This window comes from Sinocyclocheilus grahami, unplaced genomic scaffold, assembly GCF_001515645.1.
Source record: "Sinocyclocheilus grahami isolate Dianchi unplaced genomic scaffold, SAMN03320097.WGS_v1.1 scaffold2264.1, whole genome shotgun sequence".
Lineage (NCBI taxonomy): Eukaryota > Metazoa > Chordata > Actinopteri > Cypriniformes > Cyprinidae > Sinocyclocheilus > Sinocyclocheilus grahami.
The window spans coordinates 26701-47069 of record NW_015507443.1 but is presented as its reverse complement, the minus strand read 5'-3'; the positions used below and the strand labels follow the sequence as shown (position 1 = coordinate 47069).

The 20369-nt window shown below is 40.1% G+C and overlaps 2 protein-coding genes across 2 annotated transcripts in view; one reads left to right on the top strand and one right to left on the bottom strand.

Moving 5' to 3' along the window:
- The window catches only part of LOC107574536 (kinesin-like protein KIF1C), a 29889-nt gene extending 20625 nt beyond the window's left edge, over positions 1 to 9264 (top strand). Inside the window, exons 17-19 of the mRNA XM_016260993.1 lie at positions 707 to 805; positions 2754 to 3257; positions 7512 to 9264. Coding sequence (XP_016116479.1) covers positions 707 to 805; positions 2754 to 3257; positions 7512 to 8396 — 1488 coding nt within the window. The 3' untranslated portion in view covers positions 8397 to 9264. The remainder of the gene's footprint in view (positions 1 to 706; positions 806 to 2753; positions 3258 to 7511) is intronic.
- A 5973-nt stretch (positions 9265 to 15237) lies between these two features.
- The window catches only part of LOC107574535 (proteasome subunit beta type-6-like), a 7007-nt gene continuing 1875 nt past the window's right edge, over positions 15238 to 20369 (bottom strand). Inside the window, exons 3-4 of the mRNA XM_016260992.1 lie at positions 16893 to 17037; positions 15238 to 15454 (exon numbers count right to left, since the gene is read on the bottom strand). Coding sequence (XP_016116478.1) covers positions 15327 to 15454; positions 16893 to 17037 — 273 coding nt within the window. The 3' untranslated portion in view covers positions 15238 to 15326. The remainder of the gene's footprint in view (positions 15455 to 16892; positions 17038 to 20369) is intronic.

Genomic DNA, 20369 nt, shown 5'->3' with positions numbered 1-20369 from the left:
CTCTCTCTCTCTCTCTCTCACACACACACACACTCACTCACTCACTCACACACTCTCACACACACACACACAGACCTGTTAAAAAGTGCAAGATTAACACACACTAGCTTTATAACTTTGGGGTCTGTAAAAGTTTTAAATGTTTTGAAAGAAGTCTCTTCTGCTCACCAAGGCTACATTTATTTAATAAAAACTACAGTAAAAAACAGCTAAATATTATTACAGTGTAAAACAGCTGTGTTCTATGTGAATATGTGTTAAACTGTAATGTATTTCTGTGATGCGCAGCTGTATTTTCAGCATCATTCCTCCAGTCTTCAGTGTCACATGATCTTCAGAAATCAGTATAATATGCTGATCTGCTGCTCGAGAAACATTTCTGATTATTATCAATGTTGAAAACAGTTGTGCTGAACAATATTTTTGTGGAAACTGTGATATATTTTATTTTTCAGGATTCACAGATGAATATAAAGTTCAAAATAACAGCATTTTTAAATATAAATATTTTGTAACATTTTAAATGTCTGTTACTTTTTATCAATTTAATGCATCCTTGATGAATAAAAGTATTAAAAAAGTACTGTCCCCAAACTTTTGAACGGTAGTATATATCAGTACAAAACTATTTCTGCAGTATTACATGATAAAGGTCTGCTAACTGTGAGTCACACTATTATGTGTGTGTGTGTGTGAGTGTGTTCAGTACGCAGATTCAGACAGTGGAGATGATTCTGACAAACGCTCATGTGAAGAAAGCTGGAGACTCATTTCGTCCCTGAGAGAGAAACTACCAGCTAACAAGGTACCAGAAAAATAGAGACATTTCAAAATAAGAGTCCGGTTGTATTTTGGGCTTGTTTATAATTTTTTTTTAAATGATTTTTTTGTTTGTTTTGGTTATTATTGGTATTTTGGTCACAATTACTGATATATCTGTACGTATGATATACATATCAAATAAAATATTAGTATTGAATGCAGTTGCTCTGTATTGTGGTCATATATGTGCAGCAGTCTGTTTAATTAAGAATCAGATATCAGCATTATTATCATTAACTAAAATTAAAGTAATTTAAAGTAATTAAGTTTAATTTACAGTTTTCAAGTAGTAGTCTATGGAAGCTATGTAATAAAAGAATAAAAAAAAGGTAAATTTGAGTTTATATTTCAAAATTCTGACTTTATTTTCGCAATTACGTGATCATATCTCACAATTCTGATAAGAAAAAGCAACTCGGCATTCTCTCTTTTTTCCCTCGCCTCTGAATTTTTTTCCTCAGAGTTGACAAACTCGCTATTGTTGCATTAAACCGATTTATAAAGTCCGAACTAGGAGATATAAACTTCAGAAAAAAAAGTCAGAATTGTGAGATAAAATAGGTAAATGTTATATAAAATGTTAATAGTAATAGGTTTAAATAGTATTTCGTGCTGTAACTGTAGGACTAATAACTATAATTCCCCTGTGAACTGCATATGTGAATATTATTTAGACCTATTGTTTAAATCAAATTTATGCTTTAAAAGTAGAGTAACCATAGCAGACTTCATCCATAGTCTGTCCGTTTAAACGTCTGCGTTTAGCTTCAAATGGCGTCTTTGATGACAGCATTCTATAAAAATGATTTGCATTCCCGTTCTGACATCCAAAAGCACAGAAATACTTTTATAAAGCGGAGAGTTCTGGTGCTTGGCTCTGATTGGCTGAGCCGCGTTCGAAGCTGTAACAAAGTAACATACAGCTTTGTTTACGTTTGTGTGTTGCTCGGCAACCACTTTGTAGCAACCACAACTGTTTCTGAGGAGCTACATTGTTTGGTGGAAGAATACTGTTTTTATTAATATCATTACACTTTATTTGCTCTGTTTTATTTTGTGAAACCTTGCTACGTATATGGAATAACCGTTTAATAAAAGCAGTAACCCCCGTGAAGCCGTGGTTTACAGTGAATTTATAACCGCTAAGGGCTTATTGCTTTATTTTTCTCTTATTCCATGGATTTTACTCGTTTCCCTCCATTTGTAACCAGTGTTTTTCTGCAAACACAATGCAAGTGACGTAACTGTGACGTCTGCCCTAAATTGGTCTTTATTTCTATGAATAAATCTCTGACAGAGACTATCAGCCAATCACTGTGTGCATAGTTAATAAGCACGCTGACATCATCCATAGCAACGAGCTCAGCCCCGCCCCCTTACTCTGCGCTTAAGACCTCTCTATTCCTTACTACAAGTTCGTCTCAGCAGCTCTGTGAATAGGTGTGAAGAGAAAACTGCTATTTAGGAGAACTCCTAGTGGTAAGATAAAACGTGTCCCTGCAGCACAAAAGCAGTGTTAAGTCGCTGGGGGATATTTGTAGCAATAGCCAACAATACATTGTATGGGTCACAATTATACATTTCTCTTTTATGACAAAAATCATTAGGATATTAAGTAAAGATCATGTTCCATGAAGATATTTAGTAAATCTCCTACCGTAAATATATCAAAACTTAATGTTTGATTAGTAATATGCATTGCTAAGAACTTCATTTGAACAACTTTAAAGATGATTTTCTCAATATTTAGATTTTGTTGCACCCTCAGATTCCAGATTTTCAGATATTGTCCGATCCTAACAAACCATACATCAATGGAAAGATTATTTATAATTTCACAAAATTGACCCTTATGACTGGTTTGTGGTCCAGGGTCACAAATGTTTTGTGAATACAGGACAGACGTCTTATGCTCCTCGTGTGTGTTTCAGGTTCAGTCCATAGTGAAGCGCTGCGGTTTACCCAGCAGCGGCAAACGGCGCGAGCCGCTCCGCGTCTATCAGATCCCGCAGCGCAGGCGCATCAGCAAAGACCCCCAGCAGGTGACCATGAGCGACCTGAAGCTGCAGGCAGTGAAGGAGATCTGCTACGAGGTTGCGCTCGGAGATTTCAGACACTCACGGCAGGAGATGGAGGCGCTGGCCATCGTCAAGATGAAGGAGCTCTGCCGCATGTACGGCAAACGAGACGCAGCCGAGAGCGAGGCCTGGAGGGAGGTGGCGCAGGACGTGTGGGACACGGTGGGCATCGCAGACGAGCGCACGCTGGAGACGACAGACGGAGAGAGCGGTGTGTGTGACCTCAGAGCGCACGTCCACAAACTGACCGACATCCTGCAGGAGGTCAAAGAGCAGAACAACATGAAGGACGAGGAGATCAGAGCCCTCAGAGACCGAATGATAAAGATGGAGAGCATCATCCCGACAGTGCAGCAGGTGCATACACACACACTCTCTCACACACACTCACACACACACACACACACACACACTCACTCTCACACACACTCACACACACTTGCATTACTGAACTTTGTTAAAAAAAATCCAGCAGGTGATGTATCAACAGAAATGAAAGTTTCTTCAAACCTGTGATGAAATATATAAACTTATTTACAAATTTATTTACAGTAGATGACATTTCAGACACTTTCAGTCTTTTTTGTTTTTCTTTTCTTTCTTAAGTTCTCTTGCTTTGTTTCTTTATTTCATTTTCTTTCTTTTCTTGTTTTTTTTGTAGTTTTTTTCTTATTTTGTTTGTTGTTTATTTATTTTTTTCTTACCATTTTTTTGCTTTCTATTTTTTCTTTTTTGTTTTCCTTCTTTCTTTCTTTCTTTCTTTCTTTCTTTCTTTCTTTCTTTCTTTCTTTCTTTCTCTTTAAGGCCAATAAACCAGGTCAGTGTACTTTTGCAATCCGTGTATCATTCGATCATTCGTTTTTTGATTTAATATTGAAAGTAGAAAAATTAGAAAACAGCTCCTTTTTTGTATTTTCGTTTTTTTTCCAAAACACGGAAAACGAGAATTCAGCTTAAATTTTCGTTTTTCGTTCTTGGGTGGAAAAATGAATAAAAAGCTTGAATATTTGATTTCTACACGTGGGCGGGAATTAAACGCCCCTTTCTGCTGATTGGTCAGCCGAAGATCAAACCGTGCCATCATCAGTTCTTCTGCAGTACCATGCAGCAGAATAATAGTCCTCCGCTGCTGCAGTTGTATGGATTCTTAACACATTTATTGCAACTACATTTAGTCTTTTTTCATCAAACAAACAGGCTAATGAATAGCTCAACACAACTCATACCGGGGCAGAGTCTAGACAGGGCTTTCTTCTGTGTAGATATAAATTCTATTCTTTGCATCAGCTGGGCATGGCAGGGTATGACATGACAGCTGTCTTAGCCTACCCTGCTCACCCAGTAAGTCTGTTTAAGTAATTAATTAATTAGGTTCAAAATAAATATTTTAAACACTAAGACAAAAAGGAAAGAATAATAAATTGGCTTGGCTATATATAGGCCTATAATGTTCACGCAAGAACTGTCATTCTGACTGACAACCGGAGAACAGCAGATATTAAATAGCCTATTGTTAGAGTTATACAATGTAGTATTGTGTAAAATGTATTATAATTGATATCTCAAAATGATATGCACTTGTGCTGCTGCGCACTCGCACTGCAACGCAAGATTTTCATAAAATATAATAACTTGCAATTTCAGTTTGTTTCTCACCAAACCCTCAGAATACCTTCAGAATGCTTGGAATATATACGCCACGAGATGCATAGGATTATTTTACGACAGATATGCATCCGCTTCAAAAAAATAAAAATAAAAATAAAGTCACCATTGCGATGGATTAAATAAACTCAATAAGCAGACAGACTACAGTCAAGCGCAGACCAGTATTGAAGTGCAGAGGAAATAAGCAGCAGTCATATTTAAAGCAGTTTACATTAATATTGAGTACTGATTGATGTTCACTTGGATTTTTTTCCCCATCGAGGGGAAATAACTTAATACTCTGTCATTTATAGTCGTATGGTAAAATGTATATTTTTAATTGTGTAACGTTACGTTCAGAATAACTACAAAATGTCATGTCTTTGAAGAATAAAGAGAACAACAGAATGCGCAGCTTTAGCGTGTCTCGGTCTCCTCGAGCATCTTTCTGGCGCATGCCACAAACATGAACCACAGCGAATACTCGTCTTTTAAAAGGCTTCATTTAGATGATTAGATGTTAAATGCATCATATAAGTCACTTTGGAATAAATCACAGTAGGCCTATGTATCACGATAAAAAAAAAAAACACTTTGCAGTCTGGAAATACTTTAGGCTATAGCTAATTATTTCTCGGACCCCCCATCACTTTAAGAACCGCTGGTCTACACAGAAGAAAGCCCTGTCTAGACTCTGCCCCGGTACCAGTTGTGTCCAGCTATTCATTAGTCTGTTGGATGAGAAAAATATGAAATTGATCAAATGGGTAATTAATCTGTACACCTGCAGCAGTGGAGGACTATTATTCTGCTGCATGATACTGCAGAAGAACTGATGACGGCACGGTTTGATCTTCGGCTGACCAATCAGCAGAAAGGGGCGTTTAATTCCCGCCCACGTGTAGAAATCAAATATTCAAGCTGTTTATTCATTTTTCCACCCATGAACGAAAAACGAAAATTTAAGCTGAATTCACGTTTTTCGTTTTTTGGGAAAAAAACTAAAACACGAAAAAGGAGCCGTTTTCTCATTTTTCTACTTTCAATATTAAATAAAAAAACGAATGATCGAATGATACACGGATTTTTTGCGTCCATTCTTTTGGTTTTTAACCCAGAAATGAAATACGGAAAGCGCCATTTCTTCTTTAATGGTTCAAACTCTGATGAATAGAATAAGCAGACACAAACTCATTTTCATTATTCAAAATCGAAAAAAGGATATAAATCTTGTTTTTTAATGTAAATAAATGCTCAATTTAATTTCTAGCTTTTTTAGCATCTCCAGAGTCTATAGTCCTAAGCGCCCTCTCGCGCTACTGACGTGGCTACCAGTAACCTATTGCTTTACGAAAGCCGTTGGCTTCGATATTTTTATCTTGATCATTTTTCACGCCTAAAAACATGTATGAAATGCTCATTACATATTTCTTTGCAATGGACTGTATCCAGGGCCAGTTGTATGGGAGTGCTAGAGTTGAAGAAATAGAATACTGGCGAAACATGTTTTCCAAAGGTTTCTATTTTCAACGTGTTTTTGTAGCACTGATCAATAGCCAATCACCGACATTTGCTGCTGATTTCCTGAACTCAGTGGCCAAGCGTTTTAAGTTAGAATCCACTGCACGCCACAGTTTTGTTCAGTGCTACACCATCGGGAGTCTCTATAACAAAAAGTATAACATGATGTGAATAAGAGTTTCATTGTACAGTGTAGAGCTTCATTGATTAACTTTGTGAGATCACGATAAACTGAAATGAGTGACAGCTTTTTAATTATTATAAAGGGAGTGCTCTTTGTGTGCTTTCTTGGCTAATCCATTCAGAATTTGAATACGTTTGTTTTTCATGATGCTTAGAGGACCAGTGACAGCTCACAAGCTGCAAAGTTTCCGGTGTGGCGTATATATATATATATATATATATATACAGTTAATGGCATATATATGCGGATGTCCCTATCAGTGGACAGGGTAGAAATATGTCAAAATAGATGCTAGCGCAGCCTCACTGGTTTCAGAAGCACCATCAGTGATTTGATTCTGGAACTGACCTGTCTTTATCTGGAGAAGTAGGAGAAATTATAATTGTATATATTTATATATTATATTTATATATTTGCCCCGTATATCAAAGCCTCGTGCATAGCGCTCTAACACGATGTACTGTACGTTCTTTGCGTGGCCATGCATGGTCCTCTCCAATACCGAGATCCAATTATGACAAAATTATACCCCAATATTTGTATTAAGTCTCTGCATTGTTGCGGGAGAAGCATTACTTCTAATTTGGCCAAATAAAACTTGTTGAAATTGACATTTTTTAAATATCAATTTGTGCAGTTTTCAAATGTTTATTAAAGGTGCAAAAAGTCATCAACAAAAATCTGAAAAGAAGTCGATATTTTACTTTTTTGGGCAGCATTCTGTGTGTACGGTTCTAATTTCAATTTTGGTTTTCATCGCAGCGTTTAAAAATTTTTTTTTTTGTCATGGTTAAAAAAGGAAAAATGAATGGATGCAAAAGTACATTTCAAACACTTTCAATCTTTTTGTTTTTCTTTCTTTTGTTTGCTTTCTTTGTTTTGAGTTTTTCTTTTTTGTTTCTCTTTGTTTTTTTCTTTTTTGTTTGTTTTTCTAGTTTTGTTTGTTTTTTCTTTCTTTTACATTTTTTGTTAATTGTTTTCTTTTTGTTCTTTATTTTTTGTGTTTCTTTGTTTCTTTCCTTCTCTTTTAGGCCAATAAACCCTCAGACTTTAAGGCTTTTTAAAAAAAAATTATTCTAACATTCTGAGATTATCTTGACAAGCCTTCTAGTTAAAAATGCAATTTTGCAATTCTGCATCCTTTTTGTTACATCAATTCAAATTTAAATAAAATTTCGAAATTCAGTTGGAATTTAAAGGCATTCTCAGCTCAATTCTGAGTGGAGTCGGTAATGGTTGACATGATTGTGTTTGTGTAGGATGATGATGATGATGATGATGAAGAATCAGAGGAACTGCTTGTGAACGGCCATCAGGGGCGGGGCGATGACCCGGATGGGCGTGGCCCTCTGGAGCCCCTCCCTAAAGAGAAGCGAGTGTCACGACTGATGGAAGAAGACCCCGCCTTCCGGAGGGGCCGCCTGCGCTGGCTCAAGCAGGAGCAGTTGCGTCTGCACAACCTGCAGCAGCAGCAGATCACCAAGCTGCTGCGCAGAGGGGGCGGAGCCGGGGGCGGGGCCGGGGAGGGCGTGATCCACCTTCCTGGAACGGGACGCTTCATTCCCCCTCAGGACTGCAAGCTGAAATTCCCCTTTAAGAGCAACCCACAGCACCGGCTCTCCTGGGGCCCGAATGCATCCGTCACTCTGGACGATCTCAAGGATGAGGGACGAGGCCCCGTCCCCGGCATGCCGTTACTTCCTCTACCGTTCCAAGTGCCGGTCGTCATGCGTGCGCCCTCCCTCAGTCGCCCCTGGCAACCTCCCCAATACGGCAATGGAAACTATGGCAACGGCAATCCGTTTCCTCAGCAACAGTGGCGCTACAGGCGCAACTCACTGGATGGCTCCACCGTGCCTGGCAACCAGGGTTACTATAGCAACGGGCACCACAACAATAGCGGCGCGAAGCATTCGGGACGCGGTCGCTATCGGCGACAGTCGCCGGGTCCTTGCGCGCGCGGGGAGGGGGCGGACGCACAACCGTACATCAATCATCAGTGGCCCGCTTTCCAGACTCTACCGCACACGCTTTCCGATCAACAGCGCGGCAGAAACCAAAAACCACATGGCTACGTCACGCCGCCGCGCATGAGACGGCAGTACAGCGCCCCCGACCTGAAGAGCAAAGGAACGCCCGTCTGAGAGTCCGTCGTTTTACTGTCCTTCACTTACGATGTCATGAAATACAAGCCATGTTGTTTTGATGGGTTAGTTAACAGTCTCGTGTAGCCAGACTATCAGCAGAGAGTTCATTCTGGCCAAGAACCGCCCACTTTTGACAGGAAGAGAGCGTTTGAGTGACAGTTAAGACCAGTTCACGACGAGAGAGATAACTATGATGATGAAGCTTTAATATTCGCTCTTAAGGTGAGCTCACATCTACTGTAGTTCCGCACATTTTTGCAGGCGAAGTCAAGTCGTTTTAATAGGAATCTACGCGATTGGGAATTTCGCTTTTTTTCGTTTTAGTTTCAAATGTGTTGCTTTAAACAACTTGTGTTTTATGTATCAGTACACTTTTGATTATGCACAAAAGACTTTTTTAGTTTTTAAATTTTGAATATATTTTGCTAATGTAACCATCACTTAATTAGAAGTCTGCATCACAACTATAACGATTAGTTCCGCACATTTTTGCAGGCGAAATCAAGTCGTTTTAATAGGAATCTACGCGATTGGGAAATTTTCGCGGAAGATTTCGCAACTGGTTCAAGTTGGTCTCGCAAATTTGCTGCGTTGACCAGCAAAAAAGCTGCTTGGATTAAAAGCGATTTCTTAGTTTGAAAAAAAAACAAAACAATGGATCTTTTTTTCCGTCTGTGAAATTTCGTCAAGAAATCGCAAATGTGACCTGGCTTCGAGCAGTCATTTATGTATCCCTACACTTTAGATAACGGACAGCCGGCCTTTTTCAGTATGCACATTTTTGAACAAGTCCGCATCGCAACTATAATGATAATGACTGAGGAACGATATCATTGGAATCATTTCAAAACAATGTTTTTTCCAGTTGATGGATGACAAAAACATTGACAGCCAATCAGAATCCATCCGAGCTCGAGCATTTAAAGCGACAGACGACAAAACAGCAGCGCTTACAATAAACAGAATGTTATCGTCCACTTGTGAGCACGCTACTATCGCTATCGTTATAGTTATCGTTCTTGGTGTGAACGGCCTTTAGTCTTGTGCACACTGACTCCTGGTCATCCAATCAGACTAGAGCTTGTGGGTTTTGCAAAGCTCTCATTATTTTAAGTGCAATATGCATGTGTGGGCTGTCCGAGACTAGTTAACCCAAACTCTGTTCTCCGTCTGTGTGTTTGGTGTTGTTCAGGATCACGTACCTCCAGCAATGACTCGGCCCAGGACTAGTTGTGCATTAGTGTTCGTATGTTCAGAACGGAACAACTCAAAACACAAACGTTCTGGCTTCAGCACATGTTCAGATGCTGCTAGAATCATTTGACTCACCTTTCATCTTATTTCAGTCTTTCAACTGGTCTTTTCAACCAAACTCAGCGTGGCAGGAATGGTCTTTAGTGTAATAAACTGAGCCGGGTGATCAATGTTAAACTACACGAGATTTCATCACACTCGTCGATTCACAGCTCAGTTAACGAACATTGAACCAGAGCTGAAACAAAACCCCATCACGGAACGACTCGAATCAAGAACCAGTCCATTAAAACGAACCAGCTGAATCAAATGATTGGGAGGAGAGAACTGAGAAATGCACGGGTGTGCAGGGCTGGAATGAGTTTACTAGCAGATGCTGATGGTGAAAGTGATGTGAGGGTTCAAAGGTCAATGCAATGGACATGTGGAGTGAAGATGCAAGTTGTGTGAGTTTTAGAGTTGGTGTTTTTTTAGGATGGAAACTCAGTCAGATGGCAGAAATATTTTGACTATTTATTCGGATTATGATTCCCGTGCCTTTGTGCCACAGACAGTGGTTTGATCCGGTTTGACGTTATTTTTGAGGCAGATTTAGATCAGGCCTGCTTGTGTGAGGCTGCACGGTGTCGTCATGGTAACTGCGTGGCAGGTGGGCGGGGTTATTAAAGACCTTTTCTAACCCTTCTGGACAATCTGCTGATTGTGTTTGACGATGGCGAGGTTTTTTTAGTTTGGTTATGATTGAATGGAGTAGTGTGTGTTTGTGTGCGAGGAGTGGATTAGCACAAACACACACACACATGCAGCGCTCACTGTTTTGAGGTTGACTTTGACGTCGTTTCCAACACGATGATGAACCTGTTTTTCTGCTCTTCTGTTGCTCTTTTTTGGTTTTGAGTTATTTTTGAGTTTTAAAGATGTCAATAAAGCACGTATATGTGTATAAAGACGACAGTTTCTAGTGTTTTTGTTGACAGAAGCTGGCGTCTGTAGCTCTTCAATATCTGACTGACTCTGAAGATGGGCGTTTTTCAAAACAATAAAGCTTAAAATGATCAAAACGGTTCAGAAGTCACCGGATCGCAGTTTTAAAAGCCTTAGAAAGACAGACATCCGACAGCGACGTCATTTTACAAGCAGTCTGGCTCTCACTCTTCTTTCAGAACATGTACTCATCTAGTCCTTGTTTTTCATTTTCATTGTGATTAAGAACATTTAAGCGTTAATTCTTAAAAGTCTCGTTCTGCAGGGAAGTAAATCATCTTAATTTCAAAATGTACACCACCGTTAAAAAATGTGGATTAAAATGAAGATTTTTAATGTCTTCTGCTCACCAGGGCTGCACTTGTTTGATCAGAAATACAGTAAAACAGTGAAATATTATTATTTCAAACGGCAGTTGTCTATGTGAATATCTGTTATGAAATGTATTTCTGTGATGTGCAGCTGTATTTTCAGCATCATTCCTCCAGTCTTCAGTGTCACATGATCTTCAGAAATCAGTATAATATGCTGATCTGCTGCTCGAGAAACATTTCTGATTATTATCAATGTTGAAAACCGTCGTGCTGCCCAGTATTTTTGTGGAAACTGTGATGCATTTTATTTTTCAGGATTCACAGATGAACAGAAAGTTCAGAAGAACAGCATTTATTTGAAATAGAAATCTTCTGTAACATTAGAAATGTCTTTACTGTCACAATGCCTTGATGAATACAACTATTAATTTCTTTAAAAAAAAAAAAGAAGCTCATTGATATGAAATTAACAGTAAATTAACATTTATAAAATGACAACATAATCCAGTTTTACTTTTTTTCGGAATACATTTAAAGAGAACTTGTAATAAAAATGTGCAATTGTTAAATATGTCACAATGGTCAAATAGTGTTATCAGTCTTTTTTTTCTTTCTTGATTTTGTGGTAAAATTTGGCATAAACATGCTGTTTTATGAAGTTCTAACATGTGGTGACAGTTTTGCTCAACAGTGTCTTAATATCCGGCAGCCTTCATCACGCTGGTCTTCCTCCTGATGCGGAGCTTCATCGTCACGAGCAGCAGCTGTCAGAGCGACAGGAACCAGGACCATCGGCCCCGCGCCAGCTGCGTGAGTCAGGGACACAGACACAGCTCCTGGTTCTCACTGGACACCAGTTCACCTCTCTGTCCTGGTCCATGTATTCTGGATTCTCAGAGCTGCACGAGCTGGACCTGAGCCACAATCACATCAGCACACTGGAGCCGCCAGGGAAACAGAAGCGCATCAGTCATCTTACTCTAACTGTCAAAAACACTAGATTAATGCTAAATGCAAACATTTGAATGCAAACATTAAATAGCAAAGTATGAAATTCAAAATGCAAAAATTTCAATAAAACTTGAAATGCAAAAAATAAAAAGCAAAATGTAAATAAATAAAATGTAAATTGCAAAAATTAAAATACCAAGTTAAATAGCAAAGTGTGCTATTCAAATAAAAAAAAAATTTCAAAATAAATGCAAAAATTTCAGTGGAAATTAAAGAGATTAATAAAAAATAAAAATGCAAAAATTACAATGAAAAGATCTTAAGGCAAAATTAAAATGCAAAAGTTAGTGTAAAATGCAAAAATTTCTATGAAAATTAAAATGCAAATATTAAAAACCAAAATGCAAAAATTAAAATGTGACATTAAAATTTAAAATGCTAAATTAAAATGCTATTTTTTTTATTATAATTCTTTTTTAATTTTAAAAATAAGTGTCTTAAAATGTATGTTTGTAAGAAGTTAGGTTCTTGTGGTTTACAAAGTTTAGAGTTTTAAAACAAGCTACAGCACAAGTACATTTTGTAGATTTGGTTTTGTATTTTATTCATTTGTATTTTTCATTATGATAATAACATTATTATTTTCTATTATATTAAGCCTTTTTATGGTTGTAGATTTAGTCAAGTGCTTGTTTACACATGAATTAAAAGGCACAAAACTTTCATTCTGATGTGATGAGAGTCTCAAACTCTGTTTCTTTCAGGTCCAGTGCTGGAGAAGCTGAGCGTCTTGCGTTTGTCTGGTAACAGGTTAACTGGTTTGGGAGGACTGGTGTTCTGCTGCGCTCCCAGTCTGATGGAGATCTACTTAGACAAGAACCAGATTCGTTCCCTTCACGACGGCACCTTCAGCGAGCTGCCGCGTCTGGAGGTCATTAGCCTGTCTGAGAACAAGCTTCCCGCGCTGCCTCCGCGCCTCCTGCAGCGCGTCTCCTCCGGCGGCCTAAAGACCTTCGACTTGGAGAATAACAGCGTCTCGCTGATGCCCGACCGCTTCTTCTCGTCCAAGCCCGAGCTGTCTTACGTTTACCTGACCCACAATCCCTGGCTCTGCAGCTGCGCGGTCGGTTACCTCCACAGCTACCGGAACGACTAGGAACACAACGTCTACATGCACGACAGATCGAACGACATCGTTCCTGCCGCAGACTCCGTGGTGTGTTCTTGACCACCTCACCTGCTCAAACGACCCATCATTGAGCTGGAGGAGAGTGGCTTCTGTCCACCAGATCCACCAACTCCAGCCTATCCTCCACCCCTCCACCCCAGAGGAGACCAGGATATTGGATCATCTTCTGAACGTCCAGATATTAGATCCTCTTCTGAAATTTCAGATCTTGAACTTGCTCCTCATCTTACAGATCTCGAATCCCCTCCTGATCTTCCAACAATCTCAGTAAAACCAATTTCCAGCACTCAAATGCCGATTGCTCCATATCACACCACTATAGACGCCCACCTGCATGATTCCACCAAATCCTGGGCCTCTATTGAAAGGTATTGGGTTACTGAGACTTGGACCAATATCTGGCATGAATTCTGGACGGAGTATTTTATCTTGACTCCAATGGCCAATCCATATCTTCCCTCTCAAGATGCCACAGAACCAACCACCTGGAAAACCGACACATCCCAACCCACAACCAACTCTGAACCACCAACCACCGCTCCAATTATTGCCGAGGCCCAAAGTCAAGCTACTGGCCAACCAGAACCACACACAATCACATTCAACACCAACTTTGGACCAATTATTGGCCAATCCCAACCTCAAAGTACTGCCCAAGCAGAACTGCCCACGATCACGTTCCAAACCACCAGACGGGAAGCGTTTGGACGTTTGCTGCCCTGGTGCTGGTGGCTGTTTGCTGGTTTTTTGTTGCTGTGTGTACTTTATGCGCTCACTTCCTGTTTCCTGTTCCTTTGGCTCCTCAGAAACTACCTCGTCGTCTACCAGTGGCTCAAGCACTGGCTGGTTGGGGCGTGGCCTGTGAGAGGCCCTGCTCTCTGATTGGCCAGCCCTCTGCAGTCGCTCTGGAGTGAAGCGCTGCTGGATGTAATTCGGTCTCGACCATCAGTTCAAAACTTTCTAGTATTACTAGTTGGCTCAGGCCAGTGAAGTAATAATAAAAAGTTCTTGCTCTTCTCAGCTAGAAACAATGGAATTGATTCACTGTATTTCACTAACTATAGGTAACCTTGCAACTACATGTCAATATTAGTGTTAGTGGATTAAGTTACCAAATGCTTGGATACAATACACATCAACCTAAGATCACCAGTTCAGAATGACATCAAAGTATTGCTATTTCAAAATTCATCGCACACATTACAGCGGAGTCAAGTGTATTGATTTCATTACAAAGATCTAACTAGCAATTGATACAACTGCTCAAGATGCTAAGTAACTGTTGCATTACTCAATATGCATAGTTTTTTCATGAAAAAAGGATGAACAATATTACACGTTTAGATTATGAAAGTGAAGCGACTGAGGACTGCGTGTGTTCAGGTAGGGTCATTTTCAAGATGCCTGTTGTTGGGGGAAAACAGAGAACGTTCTCAGTATTTGTTTTTCCGATAGTAAATGTCTTTCTAGCGGGTGCTAGTGCTGGAAGCTGATGAGAACCATTCGTATTTTTGGATGAGGCAGGCTTTAACCTGGCCATGACATGGAGGAGTGTTTGAGAGCGGCCCAGAATGAACACCCCCCACTGAATGGGGCCCAGAATTACTAGATTTTGTTCAGTGATTTCAGTGTCTGTACTGGTCTCTCTAGTCCATTACAATGACGTATGAATGTGTAGAACCATAACGAAAGATGCAGCATGTGTTTTGAACAACTGTATTTAATGATCCACATCGTGTGTGTGGGTGATCTAACGCTATTTCATGAGAAGTTATTTGAACCAATGCAAGGCTTCTTTAAAGACTTGAAGGCAACATGTAACCTATTGTGTTACAAATAATGACTGTTTTGTGTCTAGAGTTTCAAAAAATGACGTCAAGGTTCTAAAATTGGTGACAAAGTTATTGTAAAAAAACAAATTTCAAAGCAGCTTTGCAGCAATAAACAGGAAAAAAAAGGCTAATTATGTCAAATTAATCAATTTAAAGGCGATGCAACGGTGTAACACACAGACACGCAATATATCGATTGAAAAGTTTCAGACAGACAGTTCTGCCCCAAACACAAACGTAAAAGCAAAACCCTTCATTTCATCAAAACATCTGGATTTTGAATCATCTGTCAATAAATCAGTCAGCCAGACACCAAAGAGGAGGACCGGAGTCTTGTTTATTGGAGCTCAGTGACAAACATCTAGAGAAACACCCTCAGGCTTTGCTAAAGCACAGATCAGATTCAGACGGTGGAGAACTTGGGTAGCTGGTTCCCGAGGATGGCCTGTCGCTCCACACCCTGCTCCGTGATGACCGCCAGTCTGACCACTCCACCGCTGGAGCCGTCCCTCTCCATGGCCAGAGCCAGCGCTGCGCACACACACACACACACACACACACACACACACACACACACACACACACACACACACAGCTTCGTGAAGCTCTGAAACCTTCGCCAATCATTGGTTCAAATCAATGACTCGCAGCACGAATCAAACTGCCAAAAAGAGGCTTATTTACGTCACAACGGTGAACCCATAAACCAGTCTAGATCAGTTTGACACATTTCTAGGAAACAACACATTTGTATAATTAAACTTAATTATAATCTGTTAAGTTACTAAAAAAAAAAAAAAAAAGTGTTGACCTAATTAAATTACAGTTACTCATGATAATGTTAAGAGTTACAAAGAGCGTTATTTGAATATTTATAACACGCAAACACAGATCTAACCGATTTCTTTCCCAAACTGCATTGATTAAAATATTGCTGTGCTAAATTAAATGATATATTATAATCTCAAGTGAAGAAGCATTTTGAAAATCTGATCGTAATCAGCCTGGTTTAAATGTTTGAAAACATTCATCAGAATTTATTTACAAAAGTAACCAGTTACATTATTTCAATAAAGTACCTGAAATAGTTACATTACTAACTGCATCTGTAACCGATTACATTTCCACAATAACCTTCCCAACACGGTTTGTTAATTACATTCAACAGATTCCAATAAAACATCTGAAACTGGTTTGTAAGTGTTTTCATGCATGGAGTTTTCATTGCACTTACTCGGGTTTAACCAGTGTGGGGCGCCGCGAAACACTCAATCATTTTGTGAAGCGTTTGGTTCAACTGATTCAAAGTTTCGAAAAACCAAAAATTTGCAATTTAGAGATGAAAGAATCCAAATGGTAATGGACAAGACGCATATTCAAGAAGTAAAAAGCCCAGATTTTAAGACTGAAAGGTTGCGGTTTGGCTTGAGTTTTCACTGCGTTTACACCAGCATGTGACACTTTGACAGTGAATCATTTCATGATCCAGTTTTCAACTGACTCAAAGTTTTGAAAAACCTTAAAATTGCAATTTAGAAACAAAACCCCCAAATGATCACATATTTGAGAAAAAAAAGTCCAAACTGTGAGTAATAGTTAAACATATGAGGAAAAAAAAGGCCAAATACAAAAGTCATCATTTAAAGTCTAAATAATGACTTTTTCTAAATTATGAATTGTGAGATGGTTCAACTGATTCAAAGTTTAGTTTTGAAAAGCTTCGTTCCTCCCATCACTACTGCATATGTGTGAGGTTGTGTGTGTGTGCGCGAGTGTGTCTGTGCGAGCGTGTGTGAGTGCGCGTGAGTGTGTGTGCGCGCGCATGTGTCCGTGTGTGTGAGTGAGTGTGCGCACGTGTGTCTGTGTCTGTGTGATTGAGTGAGTGAGCGTGTCCGTGTTTGTGTGAGTGTGTGTGTGTGAGTGAGCGCGCGTATCTGTGTTTGTCAGTGTGTGCGCGCGTGTGTCTAACCTTCTGCAGTGAATTTAAGACACTCCTCTTTGCTCATTCCAACTCTGTAGTTTGAGTCCACATATCCGTAGATGTAGCTGCTGCCGGATCCTCCCACTGACACCGGCTGCCTGGTCATCATCCCTCCGACCGGCACCGTGTACACCTGGACACACACATACACGGGGTTATTTGGCAAACAAAGAAAGAAAATGATTTTCCTTGAAACTAACTAGTAACGTATCTGCCCTTCACAAGCTCAGACTACAGATTATGGTGGATATCTGAAACAGCAATACCAAGAAAGCTTACTCACTACAATATGCGGATACAACTGCTCAAGATGCTAAGTAACTGTTGCATTACTCAATATGCATAGTTTTTTCATGAAAAAAGGATGAACAATATTACACGTTTAGATTATGAAAGTGAAGCGACTGAGGACTGCGTGTGTTCAGGTAGGGTCATTTTCAAGATGCCTGTTGTTGGGGGAAAACAGAGAACGTTATCAGTATTTGTTTTTCCGATAGTAAATGTCTTTCTAGCGGGTGCTAGTGCTGGAAGCTGATGAGAACCATTCGTATTTTTGGATGAGGCAGGCTTTAACCTGGCCATGACATGGAGGAGTGTTTGAGAGCGGCCCAGAATGATGTTGGCTGGGGGGCCGAACACCCCCCACTGAATGGGGCCCAGAATTACTAGATTTTGTTCAGTGATTTCAGTGTCTGTACTGGTCTCTCTAGTCTATTACAATGACGTATGAATGTGTAGAACCATAACGAAAGATGCAGCATGTCTACAATATGCTGCAAACACATGCAACATTTAGATGCTTCTGATATCAAGTTTAGCTGGTTAGCTTTGCCCTTGACAGAGTACAGGATGACCTACACTCTAAAACATGACATTTCTGAAATTGCTTTGTTCAGAAGAAATAATGGTCAATTAAATACTAGCAAATGAATATAAAATAGGAAATATGTAGTAAGACAGTTTACTCCAGAAATCTACAGTTCAGTTCAAATAACAACAAAAAAAACATTAAAATGCTGCAAGAACTGGTCACTTAAACAGGGTTCGTACAGACACTGCAAAATAACATTCCAGGACTTTCAAGACCACCTCACCTGCTCAAACGACCCATCATTGAGCTGGAGGAGAGTGGCTTCTGTCCACCAGATCCACCAACTCCAGCCTATCCTCCACCCCTCCACCCCAGAGGAGACCAGGATATTGGATCATCTTCTGAACGTCCAGATATTAGATCCTCTTCTGAAATTTCAGATCTTGAACTTGCTCCTCATCTTACAGATCTCGAATCCCCTCCTGATCTTCCAACAATCTCAGTAAAACCAATTTCCAGCACTCAAATGCCGATTGCTCCATATCACACCACTATAGACGCCCACCTGCATGATTCCACCAAATCCTGGGCCTCTATTGAAAGGTATTGGGTTACTGAGACTTGGACCAATATCTGGCATGAATTCTGGACGGAGTATTTTATCTTGACTCCAATGGCCAATCCATATCTTCCCTCTCAAGATGCCACAGAACCAACCACCTGGAAAACCGACACATCCCAACCCACAACCAACTCTGAACCACCAACCACCGCTCCAATTATTGCCGAGGCCCAAAGTCAAGCTACTGGCCAACCAGAACCACACACAATCACATTCAACACCAACTTTGGACCAATTATTGGCCAATCCCAACCTCAAAGTACTGCCCAAGCAGAACTGCCCACGATCACGTTCCAAACCACCAGATGGGAAGCGTTTGGACGTTTGCTGCCCTGGTGCTGGTGGCTGTTTGCTGGTTTTTTGTTGCTGTGTGTACTTTATGCGCTCACTTCCTGTTTCCTGTTCCTTTGGCTCCTCAGAAACTACCTCGTCGTCTACCAGTGGCTCAAGCACTGGCTGGTTGGGGCGTGGCCTGTGAGAGGCCCTGCTCTCTGATTGGCCAGCCTTCTGCAGTCGCTCTGGAGTGAAGCGCTGCTGGATGTAATTCGGTCTCGACCATCAGTTCAAAACTTTCTAGTATTACTAGTTGGCTCAGGCCAGTGAAGTAATAATAAAAAGTTCTTGCTCTTCTCAGCTAGAAACAATGGAATTGATTCACTGTATTTCACTAACTATAGGTAACCTTGCAACTACATGTCAATATTAGTGTTAGTGGATTAAGTTACCAAATGCTTGGATACAATACACATCAACCTAAGATCACCAGTTCAGAATGACATCAAAGTATTGCTATTTCAAAATTCATCGCACACATTACAGCGGAGTCAAGTGTATTGATTTCATTACAAAGATCTAACTAGCAATTGATACAACTGCTCAAGATGCTAAGTAACTGTTGCATTACTCAATATGCATAGTTTTTTCATGAAAAAAGGATGAACAATATTACACGTTTAGATTATGAAAGTGAAGCGACTGAGGACTGCGTGTGTTCAGGTAGGGTCATTTTCAAGATGCCTGTTGTTGGGGGAAAACAGAGAACGTTCTCAGTATTTGTTTTTCCGATAGTAAATGTCTTTCTAGCGGGTGCTAGTGCTGGAAGCTGATGAGAACCATTCGTATTTTTGGATGAGGCAGGCTTTAACCTGGCCATGACATGGAGGAGTGTTTGAGAGCGGCCCAGAATGAACACCCCCCACTGAATGGGGCCCAGAATTACTAGATTTTGTTCAGTGATTTCAGTGTCTGTACTGGTCTCTCTAGTCTATTACAATGACGTATGAATGTGTAGAACCATAACGAAAGATGCAGCATGTGTTTTGAACAACTGTATTTAATGATCCACATCGTGTGTGTGGGTGATCTAACGCTATTTCATGAGAAGTTATTTGAACCAATGCAAGGCTTCTTTAAAGACTTGAAGGCAACATGTAACCTATTGTGTTACAAATAATGACTGTTTTGTGTCTAGAGTTTCAAAAAATGACGTCAAGGTTCTAAAATTGGTGACAAAGTTATTGTAAAAAAACAAATTTCAAAGCAGCTTTGTAGCAATAAACAGGAAAAAAAAACGGCTAATGTCAAATTAATCAATTTAAAGGCGATGCAACGGTGTAACACACAGACACGCAATATATCGATTGAAAAGTTTCAGACAGACAGTTCTGCCCCAAACACAAACGTAAAAGCAAAACCCTTCATTTCATCAAAACATCTGGATTATGAATCATCTGTCAATAAATCAGTCAGCCAGACACCAAAGAGGAGGACCGGAGTCTTGTTTATTGGAGCTCAGTGACAAACATCTAGAGAAACACCCTCAGGCTTTGCTAAAGCACAGATCAGATTCAGACGGTGGAGAACTTGGGTAGCTGGTTCCCGAGGATGGCCTGTCGCTCCACACCCTGCTCCGTGATGACCGCCAGTCTGACCACTCCACCGCTGGAGCCGTCCCTCTCCATGGCCAGAGCGAGCGCTGCGCACACACACACACACACACACACACACACACACACACACACACACACACACA